The following is a 22,746-nucleotide window of genomic DNA, read 5'->3' as shown; positions in this document are numbered from 1 at the left end:
TGTTTCCTTTGTCCATTGATTTTAAAAATTGCTTTTTGTTATATATTTCTTTTCTATCTTGACGAGTTAATTCTTTATTCAACGATTCAAAATCCCCATAAATTACAAATGGCACTATATTTTTAAATTTATGATTAGTAAATTTCAATTCATAATCTTTTTCTGTTGGCATTATAAATTTGCAAAAATCTTTATTATCACATAATACTTTTTTTAGTAACGCATTTTCAGACATAAATTTAGATAAACATTTTCTAGATAATTAGATAAATTTTATGATGGTGATCACTTTCTGTTCTAAAGAATAAATCTATTTGTTTTTACCACATATAATGTTCATTTTCATCTTTTTTATAGTATAATAAATCTATAACATTTTCATCATCATAATGTTTTGTTAGATATAAAGCTTCTGATGTATAATCTTTAATATTTTCACCTTTTGTCTCTGGTAATTGCATTAATTCGAATACATTTATTAAAAATTATTAACTTTTTCTATTTTAGGTATCATTTTTATAGTTAGATCAATTTTATATAATGTTTCGTATTTCCGATAATCTGTTATTCTACAAACATTTTCCTGAGTTGGGTGTAAACAACTAATAATTGACCATAGAAAACATTTATTATCTTCATTTTGAACATTTATTACTGCTTTTCTTGTAAATGGTAATTTAATATAAGATGATGCTTCAATATCCTTGTCTGTTGTAAAGTTTGAATCATTTGTAAACATTTCATTACTTTTTGATACTTTATTCCTTTTTGTATTATAAATATTTAAATCTAAAAATATAATTTCATTCAATGTTAAACCTGAACCCTCAAAATATCTTTCTTCAATATGACGTTTTAATTCATTAAATATTTTTCTAATTTCTCTTTTCTTTCTGTTTTTGAAATTATTCCTTCAGAGTGTGTTTGAATATTATAATCCATTTTTCTTCTGACTTCATGAAACTTACTTTTCCAGAGATACTAATTTTTGGATATTCGACATCTATAACAAAATCCATTATTTTTTCCATTATTTCAATATATTTACTATAATCTTCTATTGTTGTTCCTTTAAAAAATCTAAATATTATAGACGCAGGACCAATTTTACTACGTAATGTTTCTAAAATTTCAATTGTATCTTTTATTTCTAGTGAATCGATATAATTTCTAACATTTTCCATAAAAGGTTTATTTGAAATAGATTTAGTTTTTTTACAAATTCATTACAAACTTCACATTTAATTTCATCTTTCTACATATCATTTAAACGTTCTTTTCTTTCATTAGAATTTTCTGGAGTTTCAAAATCTATAACATTTTTTTTATGATTTGCAGTTTTTTTATGTCGAGAGTTATGTGATTTATCAATGTATTTTTTTACAATATGGACAATAATATTGATTTTCATTAACATCACTTTTTTCTGTTAGGAACTCACTGTCTCCCATTTATTAGGAAAAAAAATTACTAGTGGTGATTTGAGGCCCTCTCGCCCTTAGTTAGTTACCTAATCGTTGATGGTAAGCTTTTTATAATCGGATGGGCTTATACCAACGTTGGGGATGACAAGGGCCGAAACACGGTTGAAAAAAGTAACACTTCAAATATATACTTTCTATTCACTTCAGTCCACAATTAATGGCTTAATTCACGAACTAACACAGGTACCTTTCGAAATAATCCAATTTTATGTATGTTTCGAGTTATTAACCAACATCATTTTTGAGTAATTAATTAATTTCTCTACAAATTCCGCCATTGGCCGCCATTTCTCTGTATTGCATACATGAGGCACGATAGACAATGTGACCTACAAGGATTTATATAAAACTTCCAAGACGAAACGACAATTTTTATTTTTGATGGTTTTCCAACATGTATTTCAAATCTTCGTGCTTCCATGATAAATAATGAAATAATAAATTTTGGATGAAGAAAAATGTTAATCAGTGTTGATTTCTTAATGTTTCAATTTCGTCATTTCGCTTCGTTAGTTTGTGCTGTTGTCCTGGCCTCAGTCCACAGGGGCCAGCACCCTCCAGTAATTTTCAAAATGGCCGCCGTTGAATCGACGGAAATTTACTCTCACTTTACTGCCGATTTGCACATGGATTAAGATCGTCAGGTGATATAGGTATCAAACAAACTACGAATCTGTTGTGCGTTGATTACAACAAAAATTAGACGGATATCTTAAGAGACAATGAAATGGCAGGCAAATTACTCGTGAGTCAAATTGACTCACGAAAATTTCATTGAAAAATGACCTTCCTATTCCTGACTGGTTTGTGAAAATATCCGATCGTGAAACTAAACCACAGACAGGTTACTGACTATCTCGCCCTCTGATGTGAAAACCCACTTTTCCAATTACTCACATTACTTCTGTTTTTTGGTCATTCCACCTGATGATGGCTGTTAGTCAACAGCCGAAATGTTGTGGTTTCGTTCTAATAAATTATTTCATATAAAATTCGAATTGTAGGACTTCTTCAATTAAGTAATACATGTAGTCATTATTTGTTTATTTAGTTATTTAGTCGTCATCCAAGAATAGGAAACAGATATGAAAAAGTTCCAAAAATGGAGATGACACCAGTAATTTCCAAATGATGACTTACGCCCTGTGAATTGAATTGGAACTGTACAATATTTTTCAACTAATGAAACCAAGAGCAGAGCAAAACAGATTTTCATAAGTCAGTGCTGACTAAAAGACTTGAACTTTTATTTTTTGTGGTTATTTTCATCACGGGAAGTACATACATATACACTCGTCTATCTATACAACTATACAATTTACTGATCTCAATAATCTATGCACAAATCATCAAGGAAGTCAGAGAATCAATTCATTTTGGTTTTCCCATTTGGGCATGGTTTACTATATGAATTTTTTTTCTCAAACAATACATGGATATACATGGATGTTAAATTTGCTTTGATTCATTGGTATGCCAAATCTATATGGAGAAATCTACAACTGTCCCCAGTTCCACACAGTTGAAACTTGAAAGTAAGATTGGGCTGAGCTTAGCTTAATCCTGTGATTGATCACAGCAGATTAAGACAGGTACCCAGATAAGACTGGCCTAAGCTCATTTTCATTTTTTCATCCCGTAATCAATCTAAACCTATTAGCACTCAGGAATTTCACTATGCAGTGTGAATTACTCCTCAGAGAATTTAAGGGAAAATCTAAGTTTATCACGATACCGAAAAGCTCATTTGCCGTTAATTTCAATGCATTACAAGTTCTTGTTATTTGTAGCAAACAGTCAAGGCTTTCATACAATATAAGATTTGATGAGGTGGGCCACCAAAAGTGTTAGGGTGGATTTGGGTTTAGAGAGTAATAGGCAGGACGGACACAGGTGCTTTGAGTGCTAATGGGTAAAGGCAAAAGCTCACAACACATGGGAACATGAGACAGAAACATGTTTCTGAATGTTTCCCTGAGATTCCCTGAAACAGTTTAGAAGAAACAAAAAAATTGGTTTCGGAAAACAATGTTTACAAGATAAACATGCCATTTCTATGCACATCGTGAGCGTTTGACTTAACAATCAAATTAAATCGGCGTTCAGCCAAATACTAGGAAGGGTCATTGCTAAAAACATAAACTATTCATAGCTTTGAGCCCGAAACTATTTGTAAAAACTTCCAATGACCTTGCCGTATATTCGCAAGACCTAAATGTGAAATGACCCAGTTCTACAATTTCTCAGTTGAGATTTGACTCAACAGTTAACCATTTTGCTGTGCAAGACATTTTTGAAATATCATATGAGTGACACCTGCAGCTGTGCGTATAAAGTTTTCAAAACGTCATGCACCTATAGTGAGAAAATTTTTGTATGAAATGAAATTGAAAATTCTGCTATTTTGGAAAATGTAGTAGGGTGAGGCAGCGCAAATGCATATGCAGCGAAAGGGTTATAACTCATTGAAAATGAACTAATTTTGACTAGTAAAGTCTAACTCACAACTGCAAAACTGAGCCCTGGTTGACAATTACATCCACAATTTTCGACTTTTTTGAATTTTCAGCATTTCAGTAGAACCCCTGAAAAGCTAGGGGATACTATCGACAGTATACAATCTACTCATATATATATGTTATTTTTAAAAAATACAACATCCATCTCCATCTAATGTATCCCTTCAGTTTTATATTTGACTGGAACGTATTTCAAGGACTCAATCCTAGAGCAGCTTTGAATCACCGCAACATTTTGAACACTTATACTTAAAACCTTTTTTTTAAAATGCACGACTGATTTTTCTACAAGTCAACATCAATGTTCATATACATCTCCTGCACCTGTCGGTAGAACTGCCGAATCACATGAGCCTGTTTGTAAAACATGTAAATCACATAAAACAATTAGGTCGCATTTACATTACTGTAAAAGAAGTAGATCACATGTGCCCGTCCTGAAACATGTAGGCTGCGTGTGCCTGTCTTTAAAAGGAGATCACTGTGCATGTCCATAACAGAAGTAGATCACATATGCCTGTTCATGTAGAGAATTCAGGTCTGTATTGCAGCTGAATTTTCATGTATTTTCTTCTGATGCAGTTGGCTCATGAAATGCTGAAAAAAAAGTTTTATGAATTCAGAACTAAGGGTCTAAAATCAATCTCTGATAAAGGGATATATGAAATATCATGGTTATATAGTACAAAAGAAAATATTCCGCCTAAAAACCAAATCAACTAAAGATTTCTCAGAAATCGATCTTGAAATACAATTTTAAATCTAACAATTTTAAATCGGTAGACAATACTGCTATTATGGCTAAGCCAATCATAGAGGAGTCTTTGCTTTCTAATTGCCTCTATAAAACTGATTTTTGTGTTCAGATTTTTGCGAAAAAGCTCATGTAAATTTTAACGAGTTCCTTTTTCAAAATTCAGCTATAGGATTTGGAGAATGGATAATGCTTTAATCATATCATATCATCATATCAGATTCAGGAACTGTTAGGCCACAGGCCATTCTCCCGATCGAATTACTTCTATCAGATTTGCAAATTTCTTCGTTATGTAACACTTCGCAAAAATTTGCGGGTAGGTGGTGCGAGGTGGCATGGTCAAATTTGCTATGCCAGTCGTGTAACCTATTTTTATTCTACCATATGCGCAACAAGTCTGTTTTAGAAGTTTTAGAAGTTCTGCAGCGATGGAGAATCTACGACTGATGACGGCAGGGCGTTCCACCAATCTACAAGTGAAGAAGTTCTGCCGTAGACCCAAACTGCATCTCTTCTTGTATATTTTAAAGTGGTGGCCCCTAGAAACGACAGATGTGTCCAACTGATGAGGTCCTAAATGAGTTAATGAATGATTTGTATGAATATATGCTCAGTTGCACAGTCAAAGGGTTTTTGCTCTGGAAACCATGTCATTTAAATTCGCTCCATTTGTATAGTAATAGGCTCAGTCTACGGCTGGCCTAAAAATATCTAAAACAGAGGATGGAACCATGTGGAACCCCAAAAGTGGCCTTTGACTTGGCTGCTTAATGCGAGAAATGCCTTTTCTTTTCTTCTGGCCCAAAACTTTCCATTTTCTTAGATCCACCCATGTTAAAGGGAATTTCACTGTACCAGTAATTTTACCTGTTGTAATAATTCATCTGTTTTGAACTCGAAGTTGCAGTCGTCGCACACAAATTCACGCTTGATATTTCTCACTGGTTTTACACTGACCGGGTTACTCGCCTGCAATTGAGCTAATTCTGCTTTCTTCACCTGGTTCCGATGTTTTTGACCTGAAATTCAGATTAAGCCGAAACTTTGCAACAAACATTTTGATAGAATTCAAGACGTTTATGTACGAGTTCTCTACATCCACATTTCTTGGAAGTAACAGGACAAACCAGCTAAAGTTTGTTTAAGTAGGGACCATGATAATTGATTATATTGACGACTTACACTTATCAAAGTGAATGAATTGTTTAGTTAGTTATTAAGTCATCTTCAAAGAGATGAAAATACAACTGAGGAAGTCATAAAAATATAGATTACTTCTGTTATGTGACAACTAACAATTAGCAAATTGAATTGCAAGAACAAATTGGGACTCAAACTTGACGACTTACACTTATTAAATTGAATTACTTGTTTAGATAGTTGCTAAGTTATTTTTGAGAATTAAAAATACAAATAAGGAGGTCATAAAGATACCACTTCAGTAATTCATTAAATTGAACTAAATTCAAAGTAAAAAGGCCATAGGATTCTTACTCCAAATGATGATGGGCTCGGCGAGGATACATAAATGAAAATTCATCAAACAAATGTGTTAACCCATTAGCACTCAAGTCGCCCGTATCCGCTGTGCCTATAAGTCCTCAAGCTGCCCGAATCCGCCCCGGGACTTATTTCGTATGCTGCACGAAAACGGTTATAGTGGCATTCGAACCCAATAGCTTATGATAAACTACACACCTATGTCCTCGAAATACCAAACAGAAATCAACATCCTCCTATTTCAATTTCTCGAGTATTTCGAGTTTGAACATGATACATCTGAGGGCTCACTTCAAATCCAAGTAAGTTTGGATGAATTTCGGGGGGCCAAAAGGACATGATTTTGGTGGCCCACCTAATCAAATCTTATATCATATAAAAGCCACGACTATTTACTACAAAATTACACTAACTTGTAATGCATGGAAATAAACAGCAAATGAGCTATTCGGTATCGTGATGAACTTGGATTTCACCTTGAATTTTCTGAGGAGTAATTGACACTACATTTTGCATACTGCAATTCCCGAGTGCTAATGGGTGAAATGGCTGATTTTGGTGCACAACAATCGCCACCAGTTGGCCATCTTGATTCCGATCAGGTCAGTTTTTGGGCTGAAGATCTGTCTGGGGTAGATGTATTAACCCAATATCAAGACAAATCATTGAAGCATCTTCAAAACTTTCCAAAATAACTGGATTCCATCTATAGAGGGAAGGACAGACGGACGGACGGATGTACGAACCAACAGACGGATGATCAGTGAACGTTATAGCTTTGAAGAACCTTCTGAACAACCTTCTCAGTCCTAAAATCAATGGAATTAATTCTAAACTTTTTAGTTTTATTTCATTCACTCCATAGGTATAATGATGTATTATCCAGCTCCTGCTGCCACCCGCAGTCAATTCAACACACTAAAAGTAATCAATATCCATTCTTTGGACTCTGATTTTTCGGAGGACGATGACAGTTCGCCATCGTCTGGCGATGAAGTCTTAAGCTCGCCGGAGGAAGGCTCAGATTATTGTGATCCGAATAATAACAGACCCGACTCAGCTGAATTGCAGTCATCAAGCTATACTCCATTTTCTCTCATGGATCAAGACAGGGATCGCAAAGTTCCGTCGAAGCTGGGGGGCTTTGTTAAGGAGTATTTTTCTAAGTTCAAGAAAGACTCTGTGATTAAGGAAAGTGTCCTTAATCGTAACCCTGTGCCCAAACACAAGATGTTGGCAGTTCCGTCGCTTGACGACGAAATGTTCGATATTCTGGACTCGGATGCCAAATCTGTTAAGTCGAACAATTCGGCTCTTAAGAGAGTGCAAAAACAGATTTTGAACATTACTGGACCGCATTTGTCGGCTTTGAAGGTCGTGAATGATGTCAGGGGAAAACCTGAAGGACATTTATGTGACCCTGGTCTTTGTGGTATATATTTCATCGAGGTAGACTAGTACTCAAGTAGGTCAGTGAGGACAGAGTTGTTTTGGAATATGAATATACATATAATCGACTGGTGGAAGTTGATTTAGTGGATTAATATAGTGATTTTTGGGCAATATTTGCTAAATTTGATATGTTATTTTATACTTCCAATGGGACTATTTTTCCTTGGAAGTATTTTTGCATCATGAATCTGGAGTCAGGTGATGTTGTTTTCGGGGGAGATCTGAGCTGGGTTTTAGAAGAGAAGGAAGCCAACAAGGTTAATTCCTATTAACACTATTTTCTGACTTGGAATAATAGGTGAATCAATGGTAGATCACAATATCCGTGATAAAACGATACGAGTAAAATCCCACAATAAAATAATTAGATGATAAAATGTTTATTAAAACATATAAGAAATATTTCGGGTGGTTACTACCACCCTTCTTCAGTCTAAAATGTCATTTTAGACTGAAGAAGGGTGGTAGTAACCACCCGAAATATTTCTTATATGTTTTAATAAACATTTTATCATCTAATTATTTTATTGTGGGATTTTACTCGTATTGGAATAATAGGACTTATTAGCAATTCTAACCCAGTATTAAGTATTTATCCGGCATGGATTTATGCCTAATTCGAGGAATGAACTAAATTAGTGCTGTCAGACACAGAGAATTTTAGTGATTTATATTTTTTCGCCACTCCTGGAACCAACAACAGAAATCGCGGCGATACTTGCGTGTGTTCGATAGTAATATTGGAACTGGACGTTTCTAATATTGTCTTGCTCTGTTCCGCGGGAACTTTTTCTAGTTTTGCGCGAGACGTTGGTAATTTCTACGTGACAACATTCTACGAGACTACATTCCTATAGGCCTATTTCTACGCAGTTTCGACTACGGGACTGAAAATAATTAGTGATTATTTGTAATGAACAATTGATACACAAAGAAGATACCCAGAATGGATAAGTATCGTTATCATATTTGTTTCATTGAATCTTGGTTAGGTTATGGTTGGGTAGTATTTTCTTGAATTTTGGTTTGCTAGTCTTAATCAAAAGTTGAAGAATATCTGCTATAAGGCCTAGATTCTTATAGTTATACGAGAATTTCTTTTTATTATTAATGCATGAATAAATCATATTTCATTTCATTGTTTGATTGTGATTTAGTTGGTTTGATGTAGTTAACGAGGATTCTTTTGTCCCCACGGCGCATGTTGGCCAATAACATTCCGGCAAGTGCGTTACATTTAGACATGAATGAGCTGTCCTCTCACATTGAACAGTCAATGGTGTTGGTTGGTCAAGCTAATGTGATAACCCTTTTCCACCGACGAATCGGCGTATTGTCGAAACTTATGAAGAATCATAAGAAGGCTCAGAAGCTGATTTTGAAACACGAACAAGTGTTGCGTAAAGAATGCAAGCTTTCACATAGGTACATTACTGGTGATATGGCAGAAGTTGAAAAAGCTAGATGCGTTAGATAACCTCTTACCATTATCGGTTATCCTGAAGTAAGTTTTTCGGAATATGACAGAAAGATGACCGACATCGTGAGTCTCATCTACACAATTTTTCTGACGCTGATGGGCGAGGGATTGCATATACATAACTTTTTCAACATTTCCACAGAAAACTTCAACAAGAAAAGAATTTTTTAAAATGGACTCGATTTTAGTCAGTGTCAACTTTCAATGCAACAGGCTCTTATTAGAACGATGTTCTTGAACGGAATGTAGGTAAAAATTCAAAAATTTGATGATGGGAATTTTAGACTCCTCTTCAAATTCCAGGGCAGCAGAAATTAAATCAGACTGGTTACTGACAAAATTGTGTTTATCGACTGACTCCAGTTTTAGTAGTTTCACGATACGAAGGATTAAAAGCCATTTAGGCCTAAGCTATAAGTGATTTAAACCTACATCCTCACTAGTCAGTTACCTAATCATTGGTGGTAAGTTTTCATAATCGGAAAAACTTTTAGGTCTTCCAACACGTGTGGTTTGTGAAAATATCCAATGAATCATAAATTAAAGCACAGACAGGTTACTGACTACGTCCTCACCTGACCTTTAGACAAATCAAGTGCACCCGGATGGTATGATGACAAGCGTGCTTCCAGTGCTGTGTCTCACGTTTTCTATAGGCCTAACTTGGTTAGCGGTAAAAATCCCCGTTGGTAAAAATCCCCTCAGTAAAAATCCCTGATTCTTCAAAGTAGGTAAAAATCCCCCTCCTTCTGAATGTAGTGTAAGTAGATACAATCATAAGGTCAATTAATTAGGTACGCGGTAATAATGCCAGAGGTAAAAATGCCATAGGTAATAATGCCAGAAGTAAAAATGCCAGAGGTAAAAGTGCCAGGGGTGTAAAAATGCCAGAGGTAAAAATGCCAGAGCAAATTATGCCAGAAGGTTAAATTGATTCAATGATATTAAGAAACAAGTGTATCAAAACTGAAACACTATTCATCGAATTTTGGCTTTGATGTCATGAATTACAGCAAACTAACTTGTCGCAAACTTTTTGATTTTAACTATCATACCTATTATTATACCTAGAAATATGCTTGATCTGAACTGTGCATTCATTATGTAAACTCTGTGCATTCATTTGTTAAAATTCATTAATTTAGAAATGTGTCATATATCATGACTATGTTCTGATTTCAATTATGAGAATATGTGCATTAATTTTTTAATTTCCAATGATCTAGAAATATTTTATAAATTTGTGATTCTCTTTATTTTATAAATCTATCATTCATTTTTTAATCTTTATTATCATAGGAATATGTTATGTATATCTAAACTGTGCCTTCATTACGTAAAATCTAGTGTAAATAAGAATATCAGGTCAAATCTTAATAAATGCTTCACTTAATTTTCCTCATATTTCCTTCTGGCATTTTTACCACTGACATTTTTACCTATGGTGTGATTTTTCCTCTGGCATTTTTAGCTTTGTCATATTTACTTCTGGCATAATCACCTAGGCCTATGGCATTTTTACCTCTGGCATTATTACATGGATTCATTTATTCATATTATTGATACATATATCCATTTTATTCATATTTTTCTATGGAACACCATTAGGATATCATGAGCATACAAACTATAGTATACACTATTTGAATTAAAACATTCTACACATTAACAGTTCATTATTACAAAATTAGTACTGTACTTAAAGTAATCAAAGTTAATGAAAGGGTTCATCGTACGTTTCAATACACTAGCTTGAATCTAAAATATTTCAAATTAAAAGTTCATTATTGCTTATAATTCATGGCATCACACAGCTCAGACAAATACACCACAACGTTGAGTTCACAGTTCAAAAATATCCCAGTTCAAATTTTAAGATTTCACAAATAAAAATTCATTATTTTTATTAACTCTAACCATTTATTTCATTATAAGAGTTTACTTAAGAATTTATCCAAACGAAAGATTTCATTGCGCAGTTCAAACATATTTCAGTCTCATTGCAAACGAATAAAATTGGTAAAACATTTTGCTTTGAAATGTTCTTGAAAAATCACCAAGTGGGGATTTTTACCTATAACCGCCTAACTTACGCAGTGAACGCGGCATGTTAGCCAATATTAGCCATATTGCAAACGTAGTCACTGTAATCGATGCACACTTATCTCATCCCTGTGCCGCAGTTAACAAAAAATATAGAAAATCAGGCTTCAAAAAGGATCGCTAATGCAAAAATCCATAAAAAAGAATTCAACTAATGATGATAAATGTTATTGAATTAAGAATCATTAGAAAAATGTCAGCCTTACTCAGACTACGATCTTCAAGTTGGCTGTTATTCCAACTGCTTGTAACTCACAAACTACACCGCACGTCAACATGGCAAGATCCTTATCATTTTTCTTTAAAAGTTTAGTTGAAGTAAATCAGATGACAATTACTAATCTTACCCAGTAAGAAAGCCACTAAATATTTGGATGGATATATGAAAGCTGTGGGTACTGGAGTGTGTAATGGGTAGTGTAGTGTGATCTGTGTGCATTTGTGGCCAGCACACAGATCACATTGTTCATCGGGGTTTGGTCCAGGACTCGCGAGATTTTCAACAACACGGAAGTAACGTGTAATAAATGATGACTTGAATTGCATGACTACCTACCACCCCTCATTATTGTTGGAAAAGTAAACGTTCCGCACTGACTAAAAATTAGTAATTATAATTAATAACATTTTAGAAATGGCCAGAATTTTAACTTAGGTTCTATCTCATTTTTATTTTACAATTGCGATTGGTATAATTTTTTTTTAAACGGCCGTTAAGGCTTCATGTTTCGTCTGCAATTCACTGCAAATAGTTACGCAACTACGCACATTTCAGTGTTTTTGGCAGCTGTACACTCAATCGGCACCGTTCGTGACTAGCTTCACTGCGGAATTATCATTAATTAACATCGCCATATCACATCATCAACTTATATTGTGCCTTAAAACCCTAACAGCCGAAATAATTGAAATGCACACACGATTTCTATCATTGAAAATTGAGAGAGTGGCCGTGTTTGTGTTCTGCTGCTTCGCGTAAATCCCGCGCGGTGGCGCAACCGCGCGGAGTGGGGCCGATACGTCTAGGCTTAATTCATAAGTGGGGAAAAATATCAGTCGCGTACGATGAACCCATGCGAGAACTGAAAGACACTGGCTGAATGAGTGCCGGTCTAATATTTGGTGCCCGAAATACATCTCTAAGCCTTATATCATAACCAGAATTGAAAGAAACCATGATTTTGTAGGCCTAACTGCATTTAAGTTGTTAAACTTAATCACAAGACTAAAACTACCGTAATCATGTTAACAAGCAGTTAAGCAAGAAATGTGGTAGCAAAAAATGAGTAAAAAGCTGATTTTGGTGAACAATGGCCACCAATCAGCCATCTTGAATCTGACTGGGCCAGTTTTCAGAAATTTCTAGGGTAGATACATGCATGAACATAAAGACAAACAACCCATTGAAACGTCATCAAAACTTCCTATCTACGGACCGACAAAAATTGAACACAACAGCCTACTTGGACGTTTAGTCCCATGTGGGCTAGAAACTAGATTTTGTCTACAAATGGACAGATGAAAAGTGAACGCACTACTTCCGGAGGTAATGAGCGAAAAGTTGGAGGCGTGTGGGCTAACAAGATGAAATCTTACCCGCGTCATGAGCTTCTAACTGCTGTGCTGAATTCAGATACAGGTTACAGAAGGAACAGTAATGCATGCTGGCTGTCGACTGCCCGTCTGGTAAATTATTCGACGTCAGTTTCGCTGTTGTTGCAATGTTTGTATTTTGTTGGGTTATGGGTTGTTTCTTCGACACAGTGGTCGGGGCCGCGTCGGAATCCTGCGTCATTTGATTTATAATTCCGCCGCGAATGAACGTCTTACTGCCCATGACAACGCTACCATCTGAAATAAATTACCCATGGGGCAAAGTGGTTTACCTTGAAAACAGGAGCTTGCTTGCCAAAGGCATTGCCTGTGAGAAATCTTTTTTCAATTTTAGAGTTCAATAAAGTTCTATTTTCATTGTATTCTAGGTTTTTCAAAGAACTATTTCGTAGTCAAATAAGACCAAAAAATATACCTCTCTTTACAGTTCATGTCACAAATTTAGTTAGATAAGTAGGGAACTAGTGGGCGGGGTCAACACGCCCCTTGGGAAGTGGTTTGAACTGTTAAGCAATCAGGAAGTTTCAATACTCAATGCCCCTGGTGAACATCTTAAGAAACCAATGACTTTGAAAGTAACCACAATCATAGAATAAGTCACACGCTACAATTTTGCAATTGGTTGTGGTTAGAAAATGTCTATAGGTACCAATACAATATGAAAATGGCAAGTCATTTGGCTTTTGAACACCCCCTGGTGGTTATATTTTTAAAAAACTAGGGGTCCAGGGACACCATGCCCACTTGGGAAGTGGTTTCCAATGGTCAACAATCTAACAATTTCAATATTCAACACCCCCTGGTGACCATATACAAAATCATAGAACATGTCAGCAGCTACGATTTTGTAATTGATTGTGATAAAAAAACATGCCTCCTTACAAATTTAATATGGAAATACTAAGTAATTCTACTATTCAACGCCCCCTGGTGACCGTATGCAAAACCCAATGACCTGACCTTGAAACTCACCACAATCATAGAACATGTCATGAACTACAACTTTGCAATTGATCATAGTAACAAAATATGCCTAGGTAGCAATCTTATAAGGAAATACTAAGTTATTCTACTATTCAACGCCCCCTGGTGACCATATACAATAACATATGTCCTAAAAACTCACCACAATCATAGACCATGTCATAAGCTACAACTTTGCCATTGATTGTGGTAACAAAATATGCATAGGTATCAATATAATGTGGAAAAACTTTTTCCCACCTACGAATGAGTACTGATGACACCAAGATGGCCGCCAATTGCTTCATAAATGGCTGATCGAAAAATACCTGTCCCAGGTATAGAACATCATTTTCCAAAGAATACCCATCACAAATTGCAATGAGAAATGGCGAACCAGTAGGAAGCTACAGGACTCAGTATTTGGGCCATAATTGACATTTTTGGGCACTCAAAAGGTCGTAGGACGGCCATCTTGCATCCGATCAACCCAATTTTTCTTAAGCTGATGGGCCCTTGGAAGATTAAAAAATATACAAAAGATCAAGGTAATTGACTTAAGCGCCTTCAAAATTTCCCTCAAAAAGTTCAAAAAGTGCTGATTTTGGTGAACAACAATGGCTGCCAGTCGGCCATCTTGATTCTGACAGAGCCAGTTTTTGGGCTGAAGATGTGTCTAGGGTAGATACACGAGTAACCCAAATATCAAGACATTACATTGAAGCGTCTTCAAAACTACCCAAAATAACTGGATTCTGTCTACGGACGGACGGACGGACGTCCGGACGTATGACGGACGAAAAGTGAACGCAATAGCCCGCTGGGACTAAAGTCTCAAGTGGGCAAAAAAGATGTGTTTGCCATCTAACAGTAAAGTACCATACTATAAAGTATTTTACTAACCAACTTTGGATACACAACAAAACAGTACACGACACAGTTCCCTCGCGCTGATTTGTACTTCAGTTGTGAATTGCAGGTGTTTTCACATACACATCTTCTCAGAATGACTCTTGGGGGGAGGCCTTTACGCAGCCTCTCAGAATGGCACTAGGGGCTGATGCATAGTTTAGTGACCTAATCGTTCAATTACATAAGCTTTGAGAATGATATCGGATTGGGAAATTAGATCACAGACAGGTAACTGAGGGGGTCGGTTGGTCCAAGAATTCTGAACATTTGAAGCATTCACTTCCCGGCCAATTACAGTGAATGTATTTCGTATACAAATATAGCAGAACTCGGGATTATGCAGAGGGGAGGAGGGGAAAAATGCACCCATGCCCACAATGAGAAAGCCATTCATTGGACGGGTATTCAGCTAGTCAATAGAAGTTTACCGTTGTTCTCCCCGAGTTCCTCGAGTTTCCGTAGCGCGACGACTTTCTTCGCATGTTTCACACCACTGAAGTGCGAGTCGGCATGTACCTGCGATGTGAGCGTAATGTGGCACACGTCGCAGCGTACTTCCTTCTTCTTTTTCGTCGGCAGTTTACCGAGCGCGTTATTGATGACTGCCTGTGTCACCGGGTCCGTGCTGCTGGCTCCGCGCGTCTGCTGATCACCACCACCGCCACCACCAGGGGGCGCTGTTTCAATTGCCGGTGGTAGGTCTTCGATTTTCGGAGGTACGAATTCGATCGTACCGGCTGCAAATGGAAAAGTTAAAACCAACTATGGACTGTGAGGCCATCCCAAATCAAATGTCTGTCTGCAGTAACACTGCACCAAGTTTTCAGGGTGAGTTGGTGAATACCGTAGAAACTCTTCACGCAAAATTTAAGGGCAAAAAAACTACAATTTTAGGGTATCATCTACTTAAAATGAAAAACAATATCACAAATCTGCGTTGCGCAGTCTAGATTTCAAGAACAATTATAAAATTTCAACTTCATTCGGAGTTTCGAAACGTATGCATACATCCTCATTATTTCGTTTGCTTGACCTCCTCATTCAAAACAACCATGGCAGCAGCTCCAGGTAAGACGGAATTTTACAAGTGAAAAACATGAATTTTGTCCGATTAATTGAAAGCTGGGAAAATGGAAACCAGAAACAATCGATACCTTCAAGGGAAGCAGAGAATTGGCCGCAACATAGTTAACCCTTTCAGTGTTGACTTATTAATACCCAAAGATGCTGGAGATAATTCGAAAATTGAAAAAAAATCCCAGTGTTAGGCCTATATATTGCTTTAGTGCATCTATACTGCAGCATATCGTTAGTAAGTGGTGTGACAGGCGCTGCCCTCTTTCCTTAGAGATAAAGACTAATTAGGCCTACTAATAACATCAATACACCATGGTGCAGTGTTCTTACAAAGTCAATCACTGATTTCTACACTGCACTGTGGTGTAGATGCAATCATTGAACGCATCAACGGCTGAATACTCACTAAATCCGGGAGTATTTTCAGGCGTAATCGGTAATCCTCGTTTACGCAGAGCTTTCAGGTGATTTTTTCCGTTGTAATGCTGTTCGGCTTGCTGCGGCGAATTGAGAATCACATCGCACATCGAACAGTTCGACGGTTTCGTAATGATTTTCTTTTTTTTTGCCACCGGCGGCTGCGGATAGTTCGTGAAGCCAGGCGTCGCGGTGCCGAAAACTCGTTTCTGTCCGGCCCCACCGCGAGATGACCTGCCCGCCCCGCGTTTACCTCCACTGCCAGTCGCGTTCGATGACGAACTCGTACCAGAGTTTATCTTCCATCCGAATTCGTCGTAGCCTCCTGCATTGTCTGGACTGTACCCTCGGCCTCCTGCTCCTCCACCAGCAGCCGCGGCTCCGCCCGGATTACGCCTCTGCCCATACGGCCCATATGAGTACTCCGTAACCCGACCGTAATCGGCCCCTGACTCGTCGGCGTTGTGATGGTAATCTACAAACGGAAGAGATAAAAATACAAATGATTCATTTCTCAAATGAATGATTTAGGCCTATTTTTCGCAGCCAGAAAATAGAAAAACGTTTGTGAGACGATTGGCATTTTTTCTCGGTCCATGTAGGCCTAATGGGCTTAAGGTACATCATCTGATTATTAACAAAAACATCACACGGAGAGCATGTGTGACAGACAGTAGGATCTAGTTCCACATTTAAGATCCGAATCTTAACCTCTGAATCAATTTCGTCGTAGAACTACAGTATACATCAGTTCATTATCAATGAGTTACCTCAGGATCCAGTTCTACAGCTGTGAGTTAAGATTTGTCTCAAAGCTTGAAAATGATCAAATTCTAACTCTTACTCACAACTGTAAAACTTGATCCTGAATTTAGAATTAAATCTATTTCACAACTGTGGAACAGTACACACATGAGTAATTATAAGACTCGAAAGTTAACTTATAACTCTAACTAACAATTGGAACTGAATGCAGTTCCTCAGTTGTGAGTTAAGATTTGACTCAACAGTTAACTCATTGAGAATGAACTCAATTCCATCTCAGGTTATTGTCAACTCTAACCCATAACTGTGGAACTGGATCCAGTAAGAAGACATACCAACAAAATATGCTGAACTTGAGTTCGAGTAATCATACCAGTCAGTCATACTGTACACTAATCTGCTGCTGCTGTGGCTGGTACTGATGGTGCGGCAAACTATGAAATATATTCAACAGTTTAGAAATTTGGAAAAGAATCACTCAAATACGCAGGCCTGGCTATGGAAAAATGGTCCAATGGCAATAACGATGGTCCAGTTTTCCTAAATCCTGTTGGGAGCAGAATGTTTATGTTTAGTTGATGTCAATTACCCAATAGCCTAGATCTTTACTCCCCCTAGTCTCGGTTTCAAATAATCATATATGAGCATGCACATGTGCAGTCCTGGTACAGGTGATTAGCCTGTGTGTGACCGAAATAAAGCAGTATTGTAGTCCTATAAATAACCCATCGTGTTCTCTCTTCTCTCTCATCTTGCAAACCTGGTCTTCTCTCTAACTCGCAATGTATGACACCATGTATGGAGATGTCAAACAAAAATAGACATAATTTGCGAGAGGTGCGGCTCGGCACTTTTTACCCATTAGGCTAGTAGATAGGATATATATACCTGTCTGCCTGACAAGAAATCTTGGGCAGTGTCAATAGACTGATGAAAGTTCTGCGAACAGGGTTTGCATTGGCATGAGCTTCAGAGCATCAGTAGGAGGCAATCAAACCCTTTAAAACGAGGATGCGGGCAATCCAATGATTCATTGACATTTCTGTCCTCTTTTATTGGGCAATCTAGGTTACTTAGTCTGTGAATGGAGTGCGATAGCTTCGGTTATGGAGTAGGCCTACAGTTAGCACATGCGCAATACAGTAGAATTCTGAATTGCAATATTGGGATTCAAAACCAAACGTAAAAATAGTAGAGTGGTTTACCCACTGAGCCACAGCACACTAGGCCTCCTACTATATAGCCTCACCTTACCCTAACCCCATTCTTTCACGCATGCCCGTACGTAGATACAGTGCAGATTACCCTGTAAGGAGCCAGTTAGTATAAAATATGGCAAACGTGCCGCAAAAATGCCACCAACGGCAACACCGAGGCATTCCGTAACTCTACTTTCCGAAAACTTTTTTTGGGGGGGGAGGATAAAAACTGATCTGACCCACGCGTGTCTAGATCAGGGTCTCGGCAGATCCATTGGCACCGTGCGTGGCCACAGGCACTTGAATATGGGCTTTGATAATGGATAAATATTTGATAATTTACCAGCGATACGTTAATCCTACTTTAATAGATCCGCCATGTTTTATAATAAATTTACCCATGATGCAACGCGCGCCGGTCGTTTAGCTATACTATACAGAAAGGCTGGAAACGATCCTATCTCCGTAATGCTTAAATCTACCCGCAGTTATCGGGACAGATGACGTCACAGCAATCCCGAAGAGGCATCGCGAATTTTCAAAAATCAATTTTGTTGCCATTTAAAATCTTTAATGGAGCTAAAACAGTGTCAATGTTTCCATCCAAAAAATCATCTACAATTGAAATTATGGGCGCTCCTATATTTCAGGATTAAAATTGACACTAAGGACGTACTTCGGCAATCATCGGCAGTGTTCGGCTGTCCCGATAACTGCGGGTAGATTTAAGCATTACGGAGATAGGATCGTTTCCAGCCTTTCTGTATAGTATAGCTAAACGACCGGCGCGCATTGCATCATGGGTAAATTTATTATAAAACATGGCGGATCTATTAAAGTAGGATTAACGTATCGCTGGTAAATTATCAAATATTTATCCATTATCAAAGCCCATATTCAAGTACCTGTGGCGTGGCATACTGCTTTAATGTGCAGTCGTGCGGTGCCATCGGGTTCAAGTCCCAGCTGTGGGGGGAATGGGCAAAGTTTATATTTCATGTAGCCTACCGTCCTGTATTGATGTTTATATTTTAGGCTGTGGTTATTTAGCCGGGTCCGGTCACCGACTTCTGAAGGATGTTTTGCCGGATATCGTCTCTAATTGGCTGATTTACTCCGCGCGTGCGCTAAGAGGTGTGCGACTTAGAAAATTCAAAGGAAATGTGGAGAACAGAGTTTGAGAAAATAGAGCGTATAGAGCGAGACTCGAACCCGCTCCAGTAAATTACTAGCGCAGCATCATCCCACCAGACCACCGAGCTCACTGAAAACAACACCCGAATGTTTTAACTACATATAGGCTAGCCTCACCTTACCCTAACCCTATCCCTAGTTGTGAAACGGAACCCACCCTCTGGACCCTCTTCTCAACCTCTTGACACTAACCCTATCATCGAAACCCTAACACTAAACCTAATAAAATGATTTTATTGACATTGTCATTATTAGGCTATATAATAAATAGGGCCTATGGATCCAGCAAAATATCTTTTATAAGAGCGTAACCGGATAAAAAATAACGGTCTACTTCATTTTCATTGTATGTATTTCATAGGCCTACTTTCTAAGAATAAGATTTAAGATTTATAATGTTTGTTGGCCTTTTTAAACCGTAAAACGTAAGTACCGGGTAAGTTAAGTATTCGGAGCAATAGGAATGAAGTAAAGTTCAAAGTTCAAAGGTCTACTGTCGTCTTCCTAATCGTACATCGCTCTAAAAGTGGCCACGAAAATCAATTCAGGGTTTTTATTCAGTCAGGGTTCTTATGGAGCCGTTGTTTTGTTTTGAAGGCCGTTTTTGACAGTGCAGAAGCAGCGCCGCCAGTCCTACCAATTCCAGACGCGCGTCGAGTATTCCGCGCCGTCCTCGTCAGGTCAGGACTATATATAAAAACCCTGTGCAGCACTGTAGATCACTATAAGACTCTCACTCCGTAGCGAGCAGCTGTGCGCTTGAATTTTAAAACGAATTTATCTTGTCAAATCAGATTTGATTTTCCTAATCATAATTTGCACGTCACGTTAAATCTATAATCAAATAAGATTATGGAAAGGATTGATTTGACGACTTGTTCATAACCCTGCCAAGAAAATTAGGCCTTCTGCCTCGCTTTTTAAAATGTTCCTAATCGAGTTTCGGGCCGGCTTCACTTATAACAACTAGAAACAAGACCCAAGAATGTTTTTAAAGAAATACTCAAACTACGCAAGCTGTCTGTGTACATGTATGGGCGCATCCTCGCTTGCCAGTGTTAGATTGCCGCTCACTGTAGACTGGTTGCCGGTCTCTACCATCAGTTAGAGACCGGTTGATCCCATCCTCCATTTTACATTTTCGATGCATGTCAAACATGTCAGTATCGAGTTACTTCCAGGTTAAAATGGCGTCTCATCGAATAAGCGAAACTAGGAGTAATATCAAAATCGCACTAGAATGATTGATTACAGTAAATCAGCTGATTATCTATGAATCATAAATGTAAAGAGCAAACAAAAGGAAATTTAAGACCGAAGAAAAGGCATTAATTGCTGTAAGTATCGAAATAATCCGCTGATATTTACTAGGAATTCAAACAGACAACTGAATTGATACTTATTCATTTTGTAGGTAAGAACAAGGGATCAGCTGTGATAGACATTCTGAGGGAACTTGGCCGAAGGGGACATGCTTTCTTTTTCAACCGTATGTGAAATATATTCAGTGAATTGTTGTGTTTATGATGATGTGGAAATCACAAAAGTGTGAATAAAGTTTGGAAATAGTTGAACTCCTTGTCGGTGTTTTGTGAGATCAGATATTTGATTCCACCGCAGCATCTCCACTTATATTCTCGATACAGACAGTGAGTTGGGTAAGACCAATAATTCAGATCATCTGGATATTCGCAATATTTTCCTCTCCTCATGGACCAACATGATTTTTGCTAGAAATTAAGTATAAAATCCATCAAGAAAAACTCTTTTTACTCCCATTCTATATTCATTGTCCACTTTCTAGTACAAAATCTTATTCAATATAGAGACAGCCTGACAAGACGATACGTATTTTGTGACATTGCAAATTGTGTGACAACAGAATGACACTGATATCTCTAACTTAACTCGAATCTCAAAGACCAAGTCTTGACCAAGACAGTAGGCCTAAATCCATGCTTGCTCGTGTAGTTATTCATAGATTCCAGCTCTTTAAACCTCATCACTGTTTCAGAATCAAGGAGTTTCATCGTTATTTGGAATCTAATTTCATGACGATTAGTGCTGGATTCGTTAATCTCTTTGATTCGTGATTGACGTTACTTTCTGAAATTAATACATATCACCAACAATTAAACCTGGATTGACTTTTCAATTCATGTTTCATCCGTTTTTCAAACTGACCATCAACAACAATTCATTCTGTGCATGTTGAGCTCATTCAATTTAATACGTATAACTTCTAAATTCTTAAGAAATTCTGAGTTGTATCTCAGTAAATCAACATCAGAACACACACAATGACCTACAAATAGACAATGAACAAAATAAGTATTCATTTACTGTTCACAAGTTTTAAAAGACATTGTCATTGAAGTGAAGTAGAAACCTGTCGTTATTATCACCACACTGAAATTGACTGCTAATGTCCAGTGTCACATTCAGAATAATCAATCAATCATCTTAAGTGAACAGACAAATTGCCGGTGTCGTGGCCTCTGCTGCATAGCTGGTTCAGTTCAGTACGTCAGTCAGTAGAGATTGGTTTATCCATCTCAAGTTCGTTGTTGTTGTTGTCGATTAACAACCGTTTCTTCGAGCAGGGTAGATTTTGACGGTGCTGTAACGGAGACATCTTGAATTGTATATCGATATTTTCAAAGCCACACGCAGTACAGGTGCCCGGAGAAGCGTTACCTGATAGTTTTGGTCGAGTTTCTTTCTTCATTGGTGTAAAAATCGGCTTTAAAGCGGTCCATGGAACGTAAATTGAGACACTCTGGAGGCGGCCATGTTACATTGTTGACGTGATGAAATACTGAAATTTGATTGGATCCGTATATTCCGCGGAAGATGGCGGACGGGTTAAACCTGTCCTATTCTGACTGCGAATGCAGGTGGCGCAGAGATGTCAAAACCCAAGTGGCAATCACCCCGTATTCAAACTATTATAAATTGAAGATTTCAAAGGTGGCACGATGATTTGTTTGCGGGCCGCCTACGGCGGCCCGCAAACAAATCATCGTTCTCTCCAGGAAAAGAAGAAAAATAATTCATATGAAGTAGAAGCTTAAGAAATTATATAAACGGAAGCCAAATCATTCATTACGAGATGGTGGATCCGATTGTTTTTTGAATTTTTGCTACGCTGGGTGGCCCCGCAACCGCCAATTCGTTCGTTGGAATTAATGCAATTTATATCTCCCAGTTATGATGTGATTGGGATTTTGAAAAATCAATCTTCTGAGAATAGAATGGTACCGGTATTAGTAGTACGTATTTATAGTTTAGTATCACGTAGTAAAGACTG

At 37.5% G+C, this 22,746-nt stretch overlaps 1 protein-coding gene across 1 annotated transcript; it reads right to left on the bottom strand.

The window, feature by feature from the left end:
* Positions 1-1,308: 1,308 nt before the first annotated feature.
* Positions 1,309-20,093, bottom strand: LOC141909881 (zinc finger protein 385B-like). The gene is made up of 7 exons (XM_074800555.1): positions 20,074-20,093; positions 17,379-17,477; positions 16,268-16,753; positions 15,213-15,521; positions 12,892-13,146; positions 5,628-5,779; positions 1,309-4,600 (listed from the first exon to the last, which is right to left on the bottom strand). Exons 2-7 carry the CDS (start codon positions 17,425-17,427, stop codon positions 4,538-4,540), a joined length of 1,314 nt encoding a protein of 437 aa, XP_074656656.1. The 5' UTR covers positions 17,428-17,477; positions 20,074-20,093; the 3' UTR covers positions 1,309-4,537.
* Between the last annotated feature and the right edge of the window lie 2,653 nt (positions 20,094-22,746).

The sequence above is a fragment of the Tubulanus polymorphus genome, chromosome 8 (assembly GCF_964204645.1).
Source record: "Tubulanus polymorphus chromosome 8, tnTubPoly1.2, whole genome shotgun sequence".
Lineage (NCBI taxonomy): Eukaryota > Metazoa > Nemertea > Palaeonemertea > Tubulaniformes > Tubulanidae > Tubulanus > Tubulanus polymorphus.
The sequence above is the reverse complement of the archived record's forward strand: the minus strand, read 5'-3'. Positions and strand labels throughout refer to the sequence as shown.